Raw genomic sequence first — 18903 nt, forward strand, 5'->3', positions numbered from 1 at the left:
GGTGGTGTTTGGGCCTTGTGCATGCCTTACTTCCATGCTCGTCCAAATTCTGTCCACTGCTCATGTGTTTGCCGCGGTCTGAAGGTCTATCTGCCTAGTTTGCCGCTCATCTTTGACTTCTTGTGGCGTGGGTTGCTTTTCCTGACTTCTCATTTATTGCTTGCTTCTTTTAGGGGTTGTGCCTTGCCTGATTGTGGGCTGTTTCATGCTTTTATTCTCAGCTCTTGTTATTTGCTTCCCACACCATTCTGTTATGCCTGCCATGAGATTTGCTTGACCCAAGTCTGCTGGACCTCTTCGGGCTTTTCTGTTCATTCTTTCTCTGAAGGCCCAAAAAACTCATTAGGTTCTTTACTACTTGCGGGCTTCCTCGTCCCGCTTACTTTCCTTTGGGCATCCTTGGCCCATTTACTTTCTTGGGGCATCCTTGGCCCTTTCCAATTCTATACTTCCCATGGGCTTTTACTAACTCCTTGGGCTTCCCTGACCCAAGTACTTTTTTACTTCATCCTTGGGGATCATGGATTCTCCATTGCCCCTTACTTTCTTTACTTACATTGCTTTGGGCTTGCTGTGACAGCCATGGTCCATTCTCACTTTTCTACATCCATACTGCCCATGGGTTTGTTATTTCTTTCTTCCGAGCCTTCTTAGGCCCATTTACTCATTTAGGGTCAATTTTTTTGCTTTATGGACCCATGATCCATTATTCTTGCCACTTGGGCTTAATAATATTTTCTATCCCACTCTCTTCTGCCCATGTCTTTGGGCTTTTCTTCCTGCTGGGCTTCTAAAAAAAATGAGCATCTACAACTGATACCAAAATATTCAATTCTAATAAAAAAAACACAAAATTGGCACAAAAAAGGAATTAAAACAATGGTAAATTGCAAACTAAAATGCTTTTCTTAATTTGTAGTTACAGGCTTGTTACCATGTGGACAATAAAAGTGATTGAATTTATGTTGGGTTTATCAAGGTGGAGCCTTCAACACTAGCCAAAGACCTTGTCCATGGGTTAATGAGTCAAACCTCATCCACCATGGTTGGATAGCAAAAAAAAAAAAAAAAAATGGTAGTCACAAAATTTCAGTTTTTTTTTGGTGAAGGGATTGACTTATCTTATGGAAAGAGTTTTTTTGGAAAGAGGTGATTGCTGAAGCAACAGAATACCCACATGTACAAGTTATGCTTACTTTCATGTCTAAAATGGTACTAACAAAAAAATTACCATAGAGACACTTTATGTAACTCTCACGGCAGTATTATCAGTTTCACCTCCAATGCAGCAAGAAACTTATTTTATTGGCTTTCTCTATCATAAGAATTGCCGCTTCAAGGAAGAAGATAGTTCCTACCAAACAAACGAATTGAAAATAGAATAGGACTATATTGACTGTTTCCTATCGAATTTCAACACTTTTTTTAAAATCATTTTTGGGTTAAGGGTTGGTTGTCAAGCTAGCAAGTAACCTCAAGATGAGGAAATGTAAAGAAGCAGCGGGAGGATTTTGAATGAAGAAAAACTTTACATATTTTTTAAAGTAAAGGAATTTAAGAGAAATAACATTTAAGAGCCTTTGCATCAGCGAATGTATAATAAAAAAAATATGTAAAATTTACGCAATTTAAGATATAAATGATTCACATCAATTAATGTACACTTTTGTAAATTTACCAGTTTTCAACAATAATCGGTAAATTTTCGTTGATATTATTTGTTTTACATTTACTTTTTTTTTTCTTTACATATCTCAAGGATGTAAGAAAGGAGTAGATTGCCGTTGTGTGTAAAAAAAGTAAAACAATTATTAAAAAAATTAATATTTTAATGAAGTATATAGGTAATTTAAAAATTAAGGATGTAAAATATTAAAAATAAGTTTTTATGCTAAAATAAAAGGAAATTTTTGCTGGAGCTAAAATAAAATGCTCCAACACATCTTTAACCTCCCCTCTATATGGATCTGGAACGAAACATTTATCTGCTTTTGTGTATTGAAACAATCTTACAGTTACAACTGATACTACTACAATTATAAATTCATTTTTCTCCCTAAATCCATATATCGTACTGACAATTCCAATTGCCCGTTACGATACAAGAATCAAACCCCCACCCCCTCTCTGTAACAAAGAAAAATGTGGGGAAAAAAAACAGATTAAAAAACAAACTAAAAATTAAAACAAGTATGGTACAACGAGGACAGATGACTCATACTAATTTTTTCACTCTAAAAGAGCAGTATTTTTGCATCAGAAAATTAATAAAAGATTGATCTATATAAGCTTCTTCTTTCGAAAGTAGGTTTTCAAGTGCCACAACTGCAACGCTGAAACCACGATGCAGACTCCAAGGGACATTATACTGAGCCATGCAACTTTAGAGTTGGTTGATTCACTGACTTGCCTCATCTCTGCTTCCCTGTGTGATTCCCCAAAAGAAAATGTTAAATGTTTGCACTAATATCAATAGTTCAAGACCTCAAGTAATTAATTATTTATCATCTCTACAAGCTTCCTAATCTTTTACATTATGTTTTGTTTGACACGGAGAAAACAAAAGAAGAGAAAAATCCAAAATTTTCATCTTTTCAAAAAAGGGTGAGGAATATGCCAGCATTTTCCTCTCTAGTAGTCCATCAATAACTTTGTTTTGGAAATAAAGTTAGGTTTTAGGAGGAAAAGATACTAATACTTCATTTTCTTTTGTTTATTTTCTCACCAATCTTTACTAACAAATTGCAAAATGAAAAATTGAGGCTAGAACATCGAAATGAGAAGAACGTCAAAACAAGGGATCTTGAAGCAGAACGTCAATAAATTCAACAGACAAAAAATATTTGCCAGTAGCTAAAATATCTCTTTGTCCTCTCATGAGCATGGGGTGGCTGGTGAGATTATGGGTTCAATACCCAATATATAGGTGAGTTAACTTACTAATAAAAAATAAAAATAAAAAACCCAAAAGAGAGAGAGAGAGAGAGGTACCTGTCCTTCAGGTAGTTGAGATTATCATGGATGGCTTGCACTGCTCCTTCTAGTTTTATCAGCTCAAGTTCAACACCCTGCATTTGACATGTGTCATAAGAAGAATAAGGGAAAGACAATTGTATAGAGTCTACAGACATCCAAATATTTCATTTAAAAATCCAGCAAATACTGCTTTCAAAGAAGTTACCTCTACTTTTTGTTTCTTTGCAACTGAATCCCAATCCCGAGCCGCAATTCCAGATCTCCAATCAAGGTTAAGGGTTGCACCTACACCTTCTTGATGTTCTCCATCAAGCCAGAAACAAGCCAAGTAGCTGCCAGACTCGGTAGTTGTAAATGCAAACTGACCGTGGGTAACATTTTCAACATGGTGAAGATTGTTACCATAAGGAGATGTCACCTGAAGAGAGCGCCAATGTGAGGTGAAAAACTTATGCTTGGCACTACCCGAACTTGTCAAAAATGGAGAAGAGAGTATAATAAATAAACTTCTAGTATTATTGATGTGCATAAGTTACATAACTAAGCACTCTTGACTCTTATATATACAAGAGGTAGCCTAAGAAAATATCACAAACAACCAAGAAAACATCACTAACAAACTAACTAATTCCAACTATTTAGAAAATCACATGTGAAAATACAAAAGCATATGTGGAAAATATGGAAAATGTGTGAAGAAATTACAATCTACAAAATACAATTGCTAATCTAAAATACAATTTCTAATAGAACCTCATGGTATGTATCTAAAATACACGTTTGGACTTTGGACATTCACATAGGATGAGGGACAGCTGAGTGTTATTCCTCAAACATCAAGCATCAATAATCCTGGGGAAAGTTTGACTTGTTTTCTGTTTGTTTCCACAGCAGTGTTCAAAGGTCTAATAGCTTTAGAAGGAAAATTGATTATTCTCTTATATATGTTCCTCAGTAAACACAGAAATCATGCACTATTTGCAAGAAGGTATCATACCATTTTGAAGAGAACTCAATGCATTCAGATTTCAACAAGCAACAAATTAGAAGTGGGAAATGATATCCTTGCTTTGATTTGTATCAAGAGTACCTAACAGAGGAGCTTAAAATGGTATCCTTGAAGAGATGAGTTTGAAGAGACAAATTTCATAATTACAGTGGACAAGTTCAGTGCTGGAATTTGTCTCTCTGAGATCCAAATGGGATATAGCTCCAAATACTTTTAAAATGATCCTAATTAACAAAATGGTTATGAAATAGCATTATTAAGAAGAAGAAAAAAAAGCGGGCTATGTTAGATGAATCTTGAGGTGTTTAAAATTCCAACAGGAACTGAAGGTTGTTATCTGATAAAATCCGGGAATTCATGATGTTTTGGTGCTTGCTAAACATCATTCAGATGGCTTTTATTATTTTATTATTTTTATTTTTTTAATAATTCAATGGTTACAACAAGGGAAAGGGTATTTGAACCCCGGATGTCTCCATTAGAAACATCAGGATGTGCCAACCAGTTAAGCTAGAAGGCTCTTGGGCATTCAAACGGCTTATATTTATAAGTAAAAATTAGGGTTTCACAAATAAAGGGCTAAATTGTATCTCTGTTATGCCATAAGCCCATAACTCAATTAACTTAAAACACAATCTAATATCAGATCAGGTTATAGTCTTGCTCAGAAATTTCAAAACCAAACACTTAATTCTAATTACGATGTACACCCAAATAAAAAATAATGCCAAAAGACCCAAAACTAAGACAACAAATTGTCAAATTAGTGGTTCATTCATCTAAGGCTATCTATACACTCATTGTGGATACCACTTTGTTCTTGTATCTTCAATCGCCAATGATTAGGCTAAATCATCCATAACTGATCGAAACCCAATTTATTTATTTATTAGATCAATATCGTTTGCAAATTCAATCACAACTAAAAATGATGGGTTTCTCGGTTGTGAAGTGTGAATTATTTGCAAAGTCAAAAATTGAAATGAAGGCATTTGTTACCAAATCTATATACAGAGACAGACAGAGACACATACCTTGACAGAGATAGTGGGAGTACGGTATTGTTGAGGCGCTTCGTCTACAACGACATAGTAATCGGCCAAAACGACAACGTGGTTCTGGATTTCCTCGGACACACACTTGGTACCGGAGGTCGGAATTGTTAACCAAATCGCTTCTGTTACAGGTACGAGATTTGTCGTTAAGAACAACACCAACACCACCAAGACCAAGACCGAACACACAGCTCGACCGCGCGAGGTCAAATTCTGGGCCATCAGGGAGAGAGAAGAGTACGACTTCACGTAGAAGCAGAGAACTGATGAGGAGGAGGAGGTTTTCGATTCAGATTTCGGACACCAAACCAAACTAAACAAAACAAATATTATATATATATATATGGGTTTGTTTTGAATTCTTCTATTTCTCTCGGTTGCGTTTTCTCTTTTGAGTGAGAGTTGTAATGATATGACACGCGCGGAGGGGATTCTTGGGGGGTGGGAGCGCGTGGTCGGTACGGTGCGAGTTGGTGTGAAGTGGAGATGATGTTTTTTCATTGCCTTTGACGTGACTAGAGTTTTACTTCTCCAATCATAGTTGAGCCTGGTTGTCCACCAAGGACAAAGCAGGTATGAGCAAAGCGCTTAGTTCACGCGCCTTCCTCTCTTTGCAATCTCAGTTTCACAATGTATCAACATATTATTGCTGCTTATGGTTTTGGACTTACGGTTCCATAAAGTCTAGAGACACGTACTCTTCACCAGTGTCCGTACCGGTTCATGTGCGTAAGTAATGTAATTCAATTACACTATAACAAGCTCTCAAAAAACAAAAATTACACTATAACAAATATGCAAATTGTATTGAAGTATGTGGCAAAATGTGCGTTTGCAGGAGAATTTGGCCGAGTCTTGCAAACCACATTCCTTTTGTACAAAATAAGGAATATATTTTATTTATTAAAAAAAAATTTGATATTAGAGTCGGAGGTTTTGAGTCATGAATATCTCCATTAAAAACATCTATAAGTGTTGACTGAGTTACAAAGCAATTGGCATAAGAAATATGTCACTTTGAAAAACCTAAAAGATTACTAATAATTTTACTGTAATAAATTAGGTTTAATTACTGCATTGGTCCTTAACAACCTTTCAAATGTTTAGTGTCGTTTGTATACATGCATGTATATACACACACACACACACACAAGATATAAGTTCTGTTCTAACCTAATCTAAATGTCTATGTGTGTAAAATTCCTTCTTTGAGACTTAAACCTTGGCATTTGCCCCCCACCCCTACAAGCACTTATACTTGTGGAGTGACCATTGCACTAACGATGTGCTGTAGTGTTTAGTGTCGTTTTCAACTTTTTGTCTGTATGTCAAAAGATCCTTAACAATAAATGTTGGATGGAAAAATTTGATATAGCAAGTGGAATAAATAAGAAAAAAAAAATGCATTTATGCTGACTGGATGCCAAGTGGCATTTATTAAAAAAAAAAATTTAAAAGCCCAATTTGAGATCCTTAAATCCATTAATAGAGAATTGAAGAGGAGAGATTGAGCTCCTACCATTGATGAACCCATTACAACCATTGTCATTGGTGGCCTTGCTCACTAATGCCACTGCTAACAGTGACTAGCACCTTCCTCAATATCTCTACCCACTACTCTCCTACCTTTCTCTCTAACTCCCTTTGATTTCTCTCTCTAGAAGCTGCTTGCTATTAAGCATAACACATTGAATTTATAGTGATTCTCTCCCCTTCCTTTCTATATTTGCTTCACCAGAACACTCAACACCATATGGCATTGCATCACCTCCCAAATTCCAATTCCTATCTAACAGTACTAATTAACAACAAATTCTAAGTTCACACAAACCAATCACCAATATTCAGTGAGCTCCATAGTAGAACAAAAACTCTTGTTTGTAATTGTAGTATGTAGGTAGATCGTGGTGGAAATTGTGGAACTACATGAACTAATTTGAGACAAAATTACACAAAAATTAAAATAATTTAGAGCATGAACCACTAGGGTTTGTTGAATCAGTTGTGGTTCTTTTGGAGTTAATATAAAGAGAAAGAGAGAGGCCGACAAGGCCACCAATAGCAATAGCGAAAATGGATTTACGTGGATATGAGTGCCAATTGTGTTGTTTATCTACCCATATACAAATCTATTGATGATATTATATGATTGTGTTTTATTTTTGGATGAAAAGGATGCGAGTTGCTACTAAGATTGTTGTGGCAAAACACAACCTCCTTATTATGCCATCAACTTCAAAGTACATAAGATAATGTGTTTTTTCTTTTCTTTTCTTTTTGGAAGAAGGAATGATAAAAAATTAGTAACCTTTTTTCTTTCTCCTTTTTTTTTTTTTTTGAAGTAATTGTTAAACTAACTATATATTCATTGTAAATTTACCAATAATAGGATTGTAACCTAGTTAACATGAAGGTAAATTGTAACTTTATACTTTCTTATAATATTTTTTTTAAAGCTAACTTTCTTATAAAAATTTATATTTTAAATAAATACTTCGAAGTTGGGGGAGCCAGAAGCATAAATGCTGAAGAAAAAAAAATTTTAAGTTTTGGGATAACTCATATATGAGTTCATGCACTTAATTTAAAAATAAAAATAAAAAAAATTTGGGAGCATGCATGGCTCCTCTTGACGTAGCATGACTTTGCCACCAAAGGAATAGATCCATATTTTGAAACTTTAGGAAGCAAGATCAAAATGATTTGGTGTCAATTAAAATTTAGTCTATATTTACATGTTCCCCCTCCTGTGACACACACATATACATAAACATATTGTATGTTTATGTTATGTTTCATTCACAGGTGAGTTGAACTTTAGTTTTGTTTCTTTAATCCATTAACGCTTCACAAATTGGTTTGGGTGGGCTGTAGAAAATTTTTATCAATTCATTTTTTATCTGAAATCTCTCTCTCTCTCTCTCTCTCTCTCTCTCTCAAATGTATCACTCGATTATAGAGTTATCCAATAAGTATTGAAAAAAAATTTCCTACATTATCATTGTCTTACTTTGAGATTTCAATCTGCAAAGTTCAAGTAGGTTGATGACATTCTTTTCAAAAAAAAAAATCATGCTTTATCATCTTTTTCTATGAAAAGAAAGAAATCATGTAAAACGATAAAGTAATGCTATGCATACTACCAATTAAGTCAATTGATTATTATTATTATTATTGTAAGGACCAAAGATTCTGTCCTCTAGGCCCACTTAGAATAGTGAGCTTGTAGAGTTCAGTTGAGGCCTAAATCAATATATTTGTTAGAGAGGGAATCAAAAAACAAGGGAGGGCTTAGCCCGAGGATCAGAATAAGGGAGGAAGGCCCTGTTTAATAAAATATATAAGTCAATACATTAACATATATTTGCCTGATGAGGCCAAAGTTCCTCAAATAAAAGTACTGTTCATGTTCTTCTCTCTATGATCTTTTTACAATGATCTCTCTATTTTGTCCGACCTCCCCCTGTTTGATAAACTTCTTCTCCTTATATACTCTCCCCTTTTTCACATCTTGACCGTCCATTTCTTCATAACCAGTCTCCCCTCACGACACCTGTCCCCTTTTCCATTTGAAGAAGGTGGTGGAAGGAGTTTGCTTAGCTGTGACTTGCACTGTTCAGGTCACTTCCTCATCAACGCAGCTAATAAAACTATTGCCCACCATTTTATGCAGCCAGGAGGCTAGATACGAGGCATTTAATGTGGAGGCCATAGGCTACCCCAAACTAGAAACTTCCTCCCTTGACCTTTGGTTCCCACTTGGTATGCCTTAGAGTACTCTTGACTCATCTTTACACCTCCCCGAGCAACCTCCTCTTTAGGCCCATGGCCCGTGGCATTGTCACCCTACATTACAACTCTTAAACTTCATCCTTGGTCCTCGGGCCCCCACAATAGCCACCTAAAACTTTTACTATTAACCCTGAGGTAAAAGTGAACTTTTAGTTACACGAGCCAGCTATACACATGCCATGCGTATTTCCACGCAGTAACGTCCTTTCACCTGCTTCTAGCACACTCCTGACGCTTCGGAATCCACGATCTCATATTTATGGCGTCAGGTGGCTGCTTGTCTCCCCACGTTTTACGGCTTGATTAGGATCGTACAGTCCTTATCTTCCCTCATTTATGAGCGGAAAATTTACCGCCCAATTTTTACTCCTATAAAAGGGGGAGGGAGAATTCTTCCCTTTGCTCGTAGGAGTGTTCATCTTCACGTTTCTTTTTTCTTTTACAAGTTTGCTCTTTCACACTATCAAGTTTCATGGGTAGATACACTAAGTTGGTGGACACTCCCAAGGCAATGGTTGTCTTTAGGGCACAGTATATAATTCCTAATAGCGTAGAAATCTGACACTGTGAGGACGGTGAATGGCTGGTCTTAAACAAACCTCCTGAATCCATAATCATTCCTATGATTGCCTTCATTGAAGGCGGGATGAAACTTCCTATGGGGAGGGTTACTAGGGACTACCTAATAAACTATAGGTTGACCCCTACACAATGCTCCCCAAATGTCTTTAGAGTCCTTGGGTGCGTAGATATGTTAAATAGGAAAATGGGAACCAACCTTACCTGGCATGACGTAAACTGGGTATACAACTGCCAAAAAGAGGAAAAAACCAAGTACTACATCAAATACAGAGTCCCCTCCGTTAGGTTGATCTCCTACTTACTTAACTCAAGCAAGGGTATAGACGAGGAATTCCTTATCGTCTCGGGAGACTAGCATGATAGACTACATTGTCCCACCTAAGAAGGGGAACCAGGTAGAGTTCCTGAGGACACCAAATGCACTTAGGATATTACTTGAGTTCGTTAGCATGCAAGTTTTCTTTTTCTCGTTGTTTTTGTTTTTTTTTTTACTCATTACTTTTATTGTTTTCCTTGGCAGACGAATACCACACTGCTCCCGCCAAACACTTGGTTAATTTCACAGACCTAAATTGGATCCTTAGGTCTAAAATTTGTTTGCACAAGGATGGTCAACTTCGGGCTGCCCATATCATCCTAGGATACAAACGTTCCACCAAGTGTTTCTAGAGCCTGAAGAACTTTATTAAAGCCAGGGACCCCCAGTTGGCTCTAATAGACGTCGCCGTCCCAGGCTTTTTGCTGTCTGAACCTCCTCTTACCGAAACTCAGGACGCCCAACTACCAACACCACCAGCTGCCAGGCAGAAGCCCCCCATCCCATCGGACTATGAGGCCAAGGAGTTCAAAGCCGAGCCTGTCCCCTAGGAAGTCACTAATAAGGATTTTGAGGTCTTCTATCAATAGGAAGACCCTATGAACGCTCCCAGCACTTCACACAAACACCTACCACCTGCACAAGTTAGCGTCAACTAGGAGGCCACAAACATCCCAGAAGGCATGAGATTTGAAGAGAAGACGCCCGATCTCATAGCCCTACTCAATGCCCATGCTGGGGGCAATATCCCAGCAGTGGTGGTGGTGCCCCGACCACTTACTCCTGCTGCTATGCGCACCTCGTCTGTCGAAGCTGCGGACAGAAAAAGAAAAAGAGCCCAATGAGGCAAAGGCATAAAGGGTGCCGAGGAGGGGGAGGTTACTAAATCCTCCCACTACCCCCCCTCCAAAGATGCCGGGACAGGGAGGCGGCAACAAAAGAAGTCCTCGTCCACACGGACTTCTAAGGATCTTGGGGGAGACTAGCCCAAGAAGCCTTCCATCTAGAGGCCTCTTTTTACCCTCAGCTCTGGCAACCTAGTACTTGATGACGCCAATTTGAGGGACCCCTAAAAGGGAAGCTTAGGTCTGGTGGCCGAGAGTCTGGAGAAAGCCTTATGCTTGCTATAGGACATGGCAGAGCTAAGGTCCTTTAGGAAGTGCGAGGTCTTCCTATCTTTAAAACAAGATCTAGCTAAGGTACGTGATCACTTCCCTTAACTTAATTGAAAAAATTTTGTTGAGGTCAAAAAAATCTTGACACAAGGCCCAAAGAAATAGCACATTGGGCCAATCCATGGAAAGTAAAATTGAAAAAAAGGTGTTGGGCTCACAAAGAGAAAAGGATGGTAGGCCTAATAGATTTGAGACCCAAGATCCATAAAGGGGCAAGTTTTAGAATCCATGAAATAAAGGGAAGAAAGAAAAGGGCCCAGCCTGCCAAGATTAGAGGACCAAAGAGAGTCTAGTAGAAAGAGCTGGGCCGGGATCTTGGAGTTTGCCAAGGGCCTGGAATCCCTGGGACGTGTAGCACAGCCAAAGAGGGATTAAGACAGCTCAAAAAGGGAACCAAAAGGCATAAGAAATGAAGGACAGATATGTCCTTCTCAAGCACTCAATGATGTAGCGCAGAACGAAAGGGCTTGGAGAGCAACAACTCATGAGCAAAAGACCGGTACCTCAGGGAACCCGGAAAGAAGAACCATAAAGGGAAGTAGCTAGGAAAACCTTCGACTTGGCAGGGAAGGACTCAGCCTACCGGAAAAAATGACAAAAAGGAGGGCGGCCAAAATGCTAAGTCTGGAAAAATGAAGATGGAGAAGCCTTGGAGGAAGAGAAATTAAAGGTCAGCTCCCCCGAAGACACCTTAGAATAGAAGGTCAGCAAGGGGCTTTTGGAGAAAAGGCACCAAAAGAAGAGAACTATGAGAAACAAGGAATGGGTTAGCCTCCAAAGCTGTTGGCACGCTAGAGGCTCTGTTACCTAGGAAAGCAAAGGGAGGGAACCAGTGGTATGCCAGAACCCTGAGGTGACGCTATAAAAGGAGGAAGCAGCAATAGTGAAAGACATTATTGAGCAATAGTGAAATCATAACAGAATCATAAAAACTCTGTCAAAACTCAAAGAAAATAAGGAAATATCTCCCAGTATTCCAGAAATAGCCACTATAGTACATACTTTGATTCAAAAGGATTCAAATTTTGCAAGTCTTAAAGACTTAGATAGCCATCTAAGTTTGTAATTTTTGAGCTTATTTGGACCTTGTATCACATCTTAGTAAGCACATTGTAATCCCTAATCAAGAAAACTAATGGAGTGTTTCTTATTGATTTGAGGATCCCTAACAATTATTTTTGTGTGTTTCTTTATTACATTGCCTTCCTTTGCTGTTTTCTTGTTATTCAATACATATATTCTCACTTGCTAGTATATACGTATTGTAGGAACCTTGCCCTGTGCACCACTTGGTTTGTAAACAACTCATTTAACTGCGGTAAACCAAGCCCAGTCTCTTCAAACTACAACAAGAGAGCCCGGGGTCCTTGCTTAAGCTTGGGCCTAGACATCGTCCAAAAAAACCGACCCTCACAAAGTTCAACCCAATACTTACGTTCTCTTTTTTCCAGGCTGTCCAAGCTGCCTTCATGGCCGAGGAGTGGGTAGACCACTCTTTGGACATGGCTAGGAAAGCTAAGAACAAGTTGGAGGCTGCTAAAAAAGCCCACACAGAGTTGGATAAGAAGCTGAAAGACACCCTTGCCCAGCAATCCGAGATGGAAAGGGCTTAGAAGAATGTTGAAGCTGTCCTTAAAAGTTTTGAAAAGCAAGCTGCTGAGGCATTGGAGGCCCAAAGAAAGGCCTACTGGCACAAACCTAACCCGGACAACCCGTGGACAAGCCTACTGGCACCAAATGCCCTTGTTAGCTCATCGAAAGACCTCACTGACCCCTTCTCTAAGGCATCAAACCAACGTATGGCCACAGGCCCGAGACTAAAAGGGAACACCTTACAAATAAGGGCCTCATTATTGGCATGGGCCGCCATCTTCTGATTAAAGTGACTGGCGTGCTCCACAGGATCAGTTCTCCCATTGTAAACAACAAAAGTTGGCTAAGGAAACCGATGAGGAGGCTTGGCCTTGCCGATTCTCCTAATGAAAGGTGATTTTGAAATATGCTATAAAGCCTTGCTCATTGCATCGTTCCCCATTCCATGGTGAGAAGGCTTTATCTCACGTTTACGACCACCCCCCTCCCGCTTACTTTGGCGCAAAAGGGCTGAAAATGACTCATTAGATAGAGTTCTATATCCATGACGATAAGAATGGTCCCTGCTTCCCCCAAAACCATCATTTGGTGGGGAGGACAAACTTCTCCTATCTTGCTCCCTGCGTCTCAGCCTGGCATGCAAGCTATCAACCTCCTGTTGCAACCTTCGTGTCTCCTGATCATGTGAGGAACGACTCCTAGTTCCTAAGTGACTTTGCTTAGTACGCTCAATATAATAAGTCTCCACTATAACACTTGGAGTATGTTGCCTATCCCTTCTTCTCTTAAAGTTAACGAACTGGTTTTCCCTTATGAGCCAACTGACTCTTCCCTATCCTAGCCTACGTTAGCCATAGATACTCAAGCCGAATCCACAACACCTTGCTATTCCCACAGACGGCGCCAATTGTAAGGACCAAAGATTTTGTCCCCCAGACCCACTTAGAATAGTGAGCTTGCAGAGTTTAGCTGAGGCCTAAATCAATATATTTATTAGAGAGGGAATCAAACAACAAGGGAGGGCTTAGCCCGAGGATCTGAATAAGGGTGGAAGGCCCTGTTTAATTAAATATATAAGTCCATACATTAACATATGTTTGCCCGAGGAGGCCAAAGTTCCTCAAATAAAAAAATTGTTCATGTTCTTCTCTCTATGATCTTTTTACAATGATCTCTTTATTTTGTCCGACCTCCCCCTGTTTGATAAATTTTTTCTCCTTATATACTCTCCCCTTCTTCACATCTTGGCCGTCCATTACTTCATAACCAGCCTCCCCTCACGACACCTGTCCCCTTTTCCATTTGAAGAATGTGATGGAAAGAGTCTGCTTAGCTGTGACTTGCACTGTTTAGGTCACTTCCTCATCAATGTAGCTGATAAAGTTGTTGCCCACCATTTAATGCAGCTAGGAGGCTAGAAGCGGGACATTCAATGCGGAGGCCACCAGCTACCTCAAATTAGAAACTTCCCCCCTTGTCCTTTGGATCCCACTTGGTATGCCTTAGAGTACTTTTGACTCATCTCTACATCTCCCTGAGCAACCCTTCTCTTCGGGCCCGTGGCATTGTCACCCCACACTACAACTCTTAAATTTCATCCTCGATCCTCAGGCCCCCACAATTATTATTATGAATAACATTTCAATGATCTATTTTTTTAGGTACAATAGAGTGATGCTAATAATATTATAAATTATGCTATATGTGCCTTATAAATTAATGTGTAACATTAAATTTAAAATAAAAATACCAAAAACTTTGGACCACACTTCTATGTAGTTAATACCCTTGTTGCATGGTTGTGGAGAAAATTAAAAGTGAAATTTGGGGGGAAGGGAATAATTAAGTTTTTTCTTTGATTGGGTGGCTAAAGTTCACGTATACAAATATATTTAAATGGTCCCTCTCCCCTCCCCCACATGACACACATGTATATACAAACATATTGTATGATTATGTTTATGTTATGTAAGTTAACCTATAACATCGTTTCTTCACTCCATAAATGCTTCAAAAATTTGTTTAAGTGGACTGTAGAAATTTTTTGTCAACATTGTCATTATGGTATGTTTTTGTCATCTCAAGTTGTCTACATCAATACTAGACATAGTATTGAAGATCCCAAGTGTAGTAGTGATTTGATTAATTATATTTTCCCCTTAGATCAAGGTTTTAACATGGAGCTGTCACTTATTTTATTAAATTGTGTAAAATAAGAAAATTATCATCAAAAGTACTTGATTTTTATTGAATAATTGAATGATTTTACATAAAGTAAAAAATTACAAGGCCTTGGTTCTAGATACAATCTAAGAGAAAAGTTTTAAGGCTTTAGTTCTAGTTACATTCTATAAAATGCAAAATTATATAGATAAAACTTTAGTCTATGAACTCTTGATTTAAGTTTGAATGCTAAGTTACAATGTGGAAAGGTGTTAAACACCCACCTTACCTTGTAAAAATCGATCTTCTAGATTGTGGTGATCAATAACATGTTACATCATCCAAACAATTAATATGCCATAATATACAACATCATGTCACTTGTCATTGAAATGAATCAAAAACAGAATTTGAAAGGAAAAATAGGTAATTGTGTGTGATTAGTGATGATCTTGGGTCTAGCATGTGGATATGGTAAGAGAACTGAAACATGTTATTGGTTAATTGAGGAATGGCATGAACATAGCAAGAAAAAACACTATTTTGCTTGATTTCATCAACAAACTAACATTTAGCAAATGACTATCCTATGCATTATAACTTTTTGACCCTAAATATCATGGTAATATCAGAACCAAACATGTTAATTCGAACTAACTCAAGCATGGAAACAACAAATAAAAATAATCTATACCTGCATACAAATGAAACAAGCAAAAAGAAAAAGAAAAAAGAGGGAAGTTCTTTAGAATCCTAGAGGAGAGATAATGAAATGCTTGGTCACAATCCTCTAGAGCTCTAGGGGAGAGTGGCATGCTTTAGAATGTGAATTCTCCCTCTATTTACAAAGGGGATAAGACTCTAAAGAGGGGGTAGGTAGGTTGGCTAGGAATTAAAGAGGTTTGAATTTTGAAATGCAAGTGAAAGATGACATTTGGTTTCCCCCTCTTTCTATCGATTGGAAAATGGAAGGGGTAGTACAAGTGCCGATCAACACTTGAACCTAGTGTTGGCAGCAATTTTTATTTATTTATTTAGTTTTTTGCATGATTTTTTTCTTTCAAGTTCTTGCCAAATTTCAACTCAATCACCTCCATTATAGCATTGATTAGCATTGATTATTGTTGAACTAGCTTGTAACCCCATGCATATGCATGGATACGTAGGGGTGTCAATTTTTGACCCAACCTGCGAACATGACATGAACCCAACTTGAGTATTTACTGATTAGGGTTGGGCCTTAATGGGTTTGGGTCATAAATGGGTTGACCCGAAAGTGACACAATAAGAAACATGTCATAAGTGAGTTAACTTGCGTAACCCACAATAGACACGTTTGACACACCAATTTATTTGTGTCAACCCAAAATGACCCATTTAACACAACCCGTTTAATTCGTAAAACAAATAAATATTCATTTATTTTAGATTTGTTAAATACTTTTTATATCCAACATATATATTTTAAATTTAGAAAGAAAAGTGGGTAATTACAAATCTTACAAGAGATATAATTGAAAATTGAAACTTTATAAACCCTAAGGCTCCGTTTGGTTTGCGTTTTTCACGGTTTGCGTCTGCGTTTGGCTGCTTTTTATTTATTTATTTTTTTACCAGTGCATCAAGGCAAATGAACAGTATTTTTTTAGTGTGAACAGTAATCAAAAATTATTTTTTTATTTTTTTCAGTTTTCAGCAAAATAAGCGGTATCCAAATGCACACTAAATCTCTAAACCTTCTTATAAATATCTAATTTTGAGTGTTCCAATTTCTATTGTTGCCTCAGAGTCTACTTTTAGGGTTGGTGGGAGAGTGACTGATCAATTTAGAAGTTCATTGGGGCCAGACACTGTTGAAGCATTGGTTTGCACTAGAGATTGGCTGTATGGAGAGAAAGGTAATCTTATTTGTTTCATTAGTTATTACAACTCTTACATTATTATTATTTAGCTCTTGTAAAACTGTTGAGGCATGATCATATTTTGTAACTATTAATACTTATATATATATAGGCATAGAACTTGCACAAATGAAATTGGATAAGCTTGTAGAAGATGTTATGAATTAGGACATCAACAAAGAATTTATGGATGATAATCGTAGTCATAATCAGGATTAGTCTACTGTTTGCTCCAATTCTTTCAGTATTCATATTTAGCATTTGGCGAGTTCCAAGGATATTATATTTTTGTTGAACTATGTTATTTTATTTTTGTTAAACTGTGTTATTTTGAATTTTGGTTGAATTATATACACTTCTTTTGGAGTGTAAAGAACTTATTTCTAGATAAATGTTATATTTTTGTTGAACTATATTATTTTAAATGTGGGTTAAAGACTTGAAGTATATGTACTGCTTTTGGGATGTAAAAAGAAAAATATATATTTCTAGATGGATGTTATTTTTAATATTATGCAAGTTGAAATGGGCTGTGTTACATTCGTGTCAACCTAACACAACTTGTTTATTAAGCATGTCAAATGGGTTAGGTCAGGTCAACCCGCCTTATTAACAGGTCGGATTAAGGTTGAAGGATCATAACACGATTATTAAATGAGTCGGGTTAGGGTTGAACCAATTAGTCAAATACCCCTACCTTGACACGACACGAACCCGACACGCTAACCCGAATTAACACCCCTATGAATATACTTAAAGATATACAATAAGATGCATAATTTAATTCCTATATATATAATTTAAATACTATTGATAGTCCCTTTTATACTTTGTTAACCCTTAAAAATTTTTTGTTAAGGATATTACTAGGTATAAAATGTAAATTGTGAAGCACTTTTTTATTTTATTTTATTTTATTTTTTACGATTCATTTATTCTAGACTCTTTGGTTTTTATACTTATATACTTAATAACTCACTTAGATTAATATTTATGATATAGTTACACATTTGATTCTAAAATTAAGAAATAAAAGTCTTTAAGAATAAATAATTTAGGATACATAGTGCAAAATTGTAACTCTAATTTGGAATTTTAATTTGAGTTTCTCTCAGCTTTATCTATTATTATTATTATTATTATTATATATATATATATATATATATATATATATATTACCCCTTATAAATGGTAGTTTCAAGTTTTCAACCACAACCTAAGGATTATTGTTTGCCAACCCAATTGATCAAATGTGTGTGTATCGTCACGATTATTTTTAGTTCAAAACCATTAGTAGATTAATTTGCTTGTCATTTTGTCATGGATTTAAAATTATGGGTCATGCTAAAAAATGCCCTTAGGACATTGGTTAACAATCCAATTTAGGAAAGTTTTGACATCATTTTTATGGGAAATGAAAAAAATTGTCAAAACATTAATTGTTTTATTTTCTTTTCCCATAAAAACTTTCTTTAAATAGATTATTAACCAATGTCCTGAGAACATTCATTAGCATTTCCCTTAAATTATTACTATACTGTTTGTTGTCCAACACAACAATATCTCAATCTTGGTGTTTTATAAGAATACACGTTTTTAGGACGGTGACATCTTTGGGATAGAGGGAAAGAAAAAAGCAAATGGAAAGAGAGAGAAGCTCTGAGGAGGAAGACACACTAGAAAGGAGTACAAAGAAGTTCAAAGAAATTCACCCAGTGAATGAGGTAAACACTGAGAGGTTACGTGATGATAGATTTGCTAGATATAGTGCTGATAGTTATAAAGATAAGTTGGTGGGTTCCATCCTAGGGGCTTATAAACAAGCCTTTGGATTCTCTACTTCCTTGGATGAGGAAGATGAATTGGACGTGGATGATGATGAACTCTGTGAAGGTATGGCTGAACTTAAAGTCTCTAGTGAAGAGAAAGTGAGGATTAGAGCACCGTGGAGCCAGTCTATTATTGTTAAAGCTTTTGGTAAGAGTGTGGGCTTTGTATATATGTCTTCTAAGCTTAGAACAATGTGGAATTCGTCTGGTAGAATGGATTGTGTGGATATAGGTCCTGATTTTTTTCTGATCAAGTTTGCAAACTGATTTGGATGAGGTTCTTAAGAAGGGTCTGTGGTTTGTTGGTCAACAATTCTTGGCCATTAGGTAGTGGGAACTCGAGTTCAAAGTGTCTAAGGCAACATGCTCGTCTATTGCGGTGTGGATTAGGTTGCCTGAGCTTCCTATTGAGTATTACGATCCCATCATGCTTAAGAACGTGGGGAGTACAATTGGTCCTGTGCTTCGTATTGCTTCTCATACATTTAATGGTGCTAGAGGTCGTTTTGCAA

General features: G+C 37.1%; 1 protein-coding gene across 1 annotated transcript; it reads right to left on the minus strand.

The window, feature by feature from the left end:
* Positions 1–1968: 1968 nt before the first annotated feature.
* On the minus strand, positions 1969–5444 carry LOC142619887 (transmembrane emp24 domain-containing protein p24delta5-like). Its single transcript, XM_075793238.1, has 4 exons — positions 5020–5444; positions 3182–3394; positions 2992–3068; positions 1969–2425 (listed from the first exon to the last, which is right to left on the minus strand). The coding sequence occupies exons 1-4, from the start codon at positions 5260–5262 to the stop codon at positions 2281–2283; spliced, it is 678 nt and encodes a 225-aa protein (XP_075649353.1). The 5' UTR covers positions 5263–5444; the 3' UTR covers positions 1969–2280.
* Positions 5445–18903: the final 13459 nt, after the last annotated feature.

The sequence above is a fragment of the Castanea sativa genome, chromosome 12 (assembly GCF_040712315.1).
Source record: "Castanea sativa cultivar Marrone di Chiusa Pesio chromosome 12, ASM4071231v1".
NCBI classification, from domain to species: domain Eukaryota; kingdom Viridiplantae; phylum Streptophyta; class Magnoliopsida; order Fagales; family Fagaceae; genus Castanea; species Castanea sativa.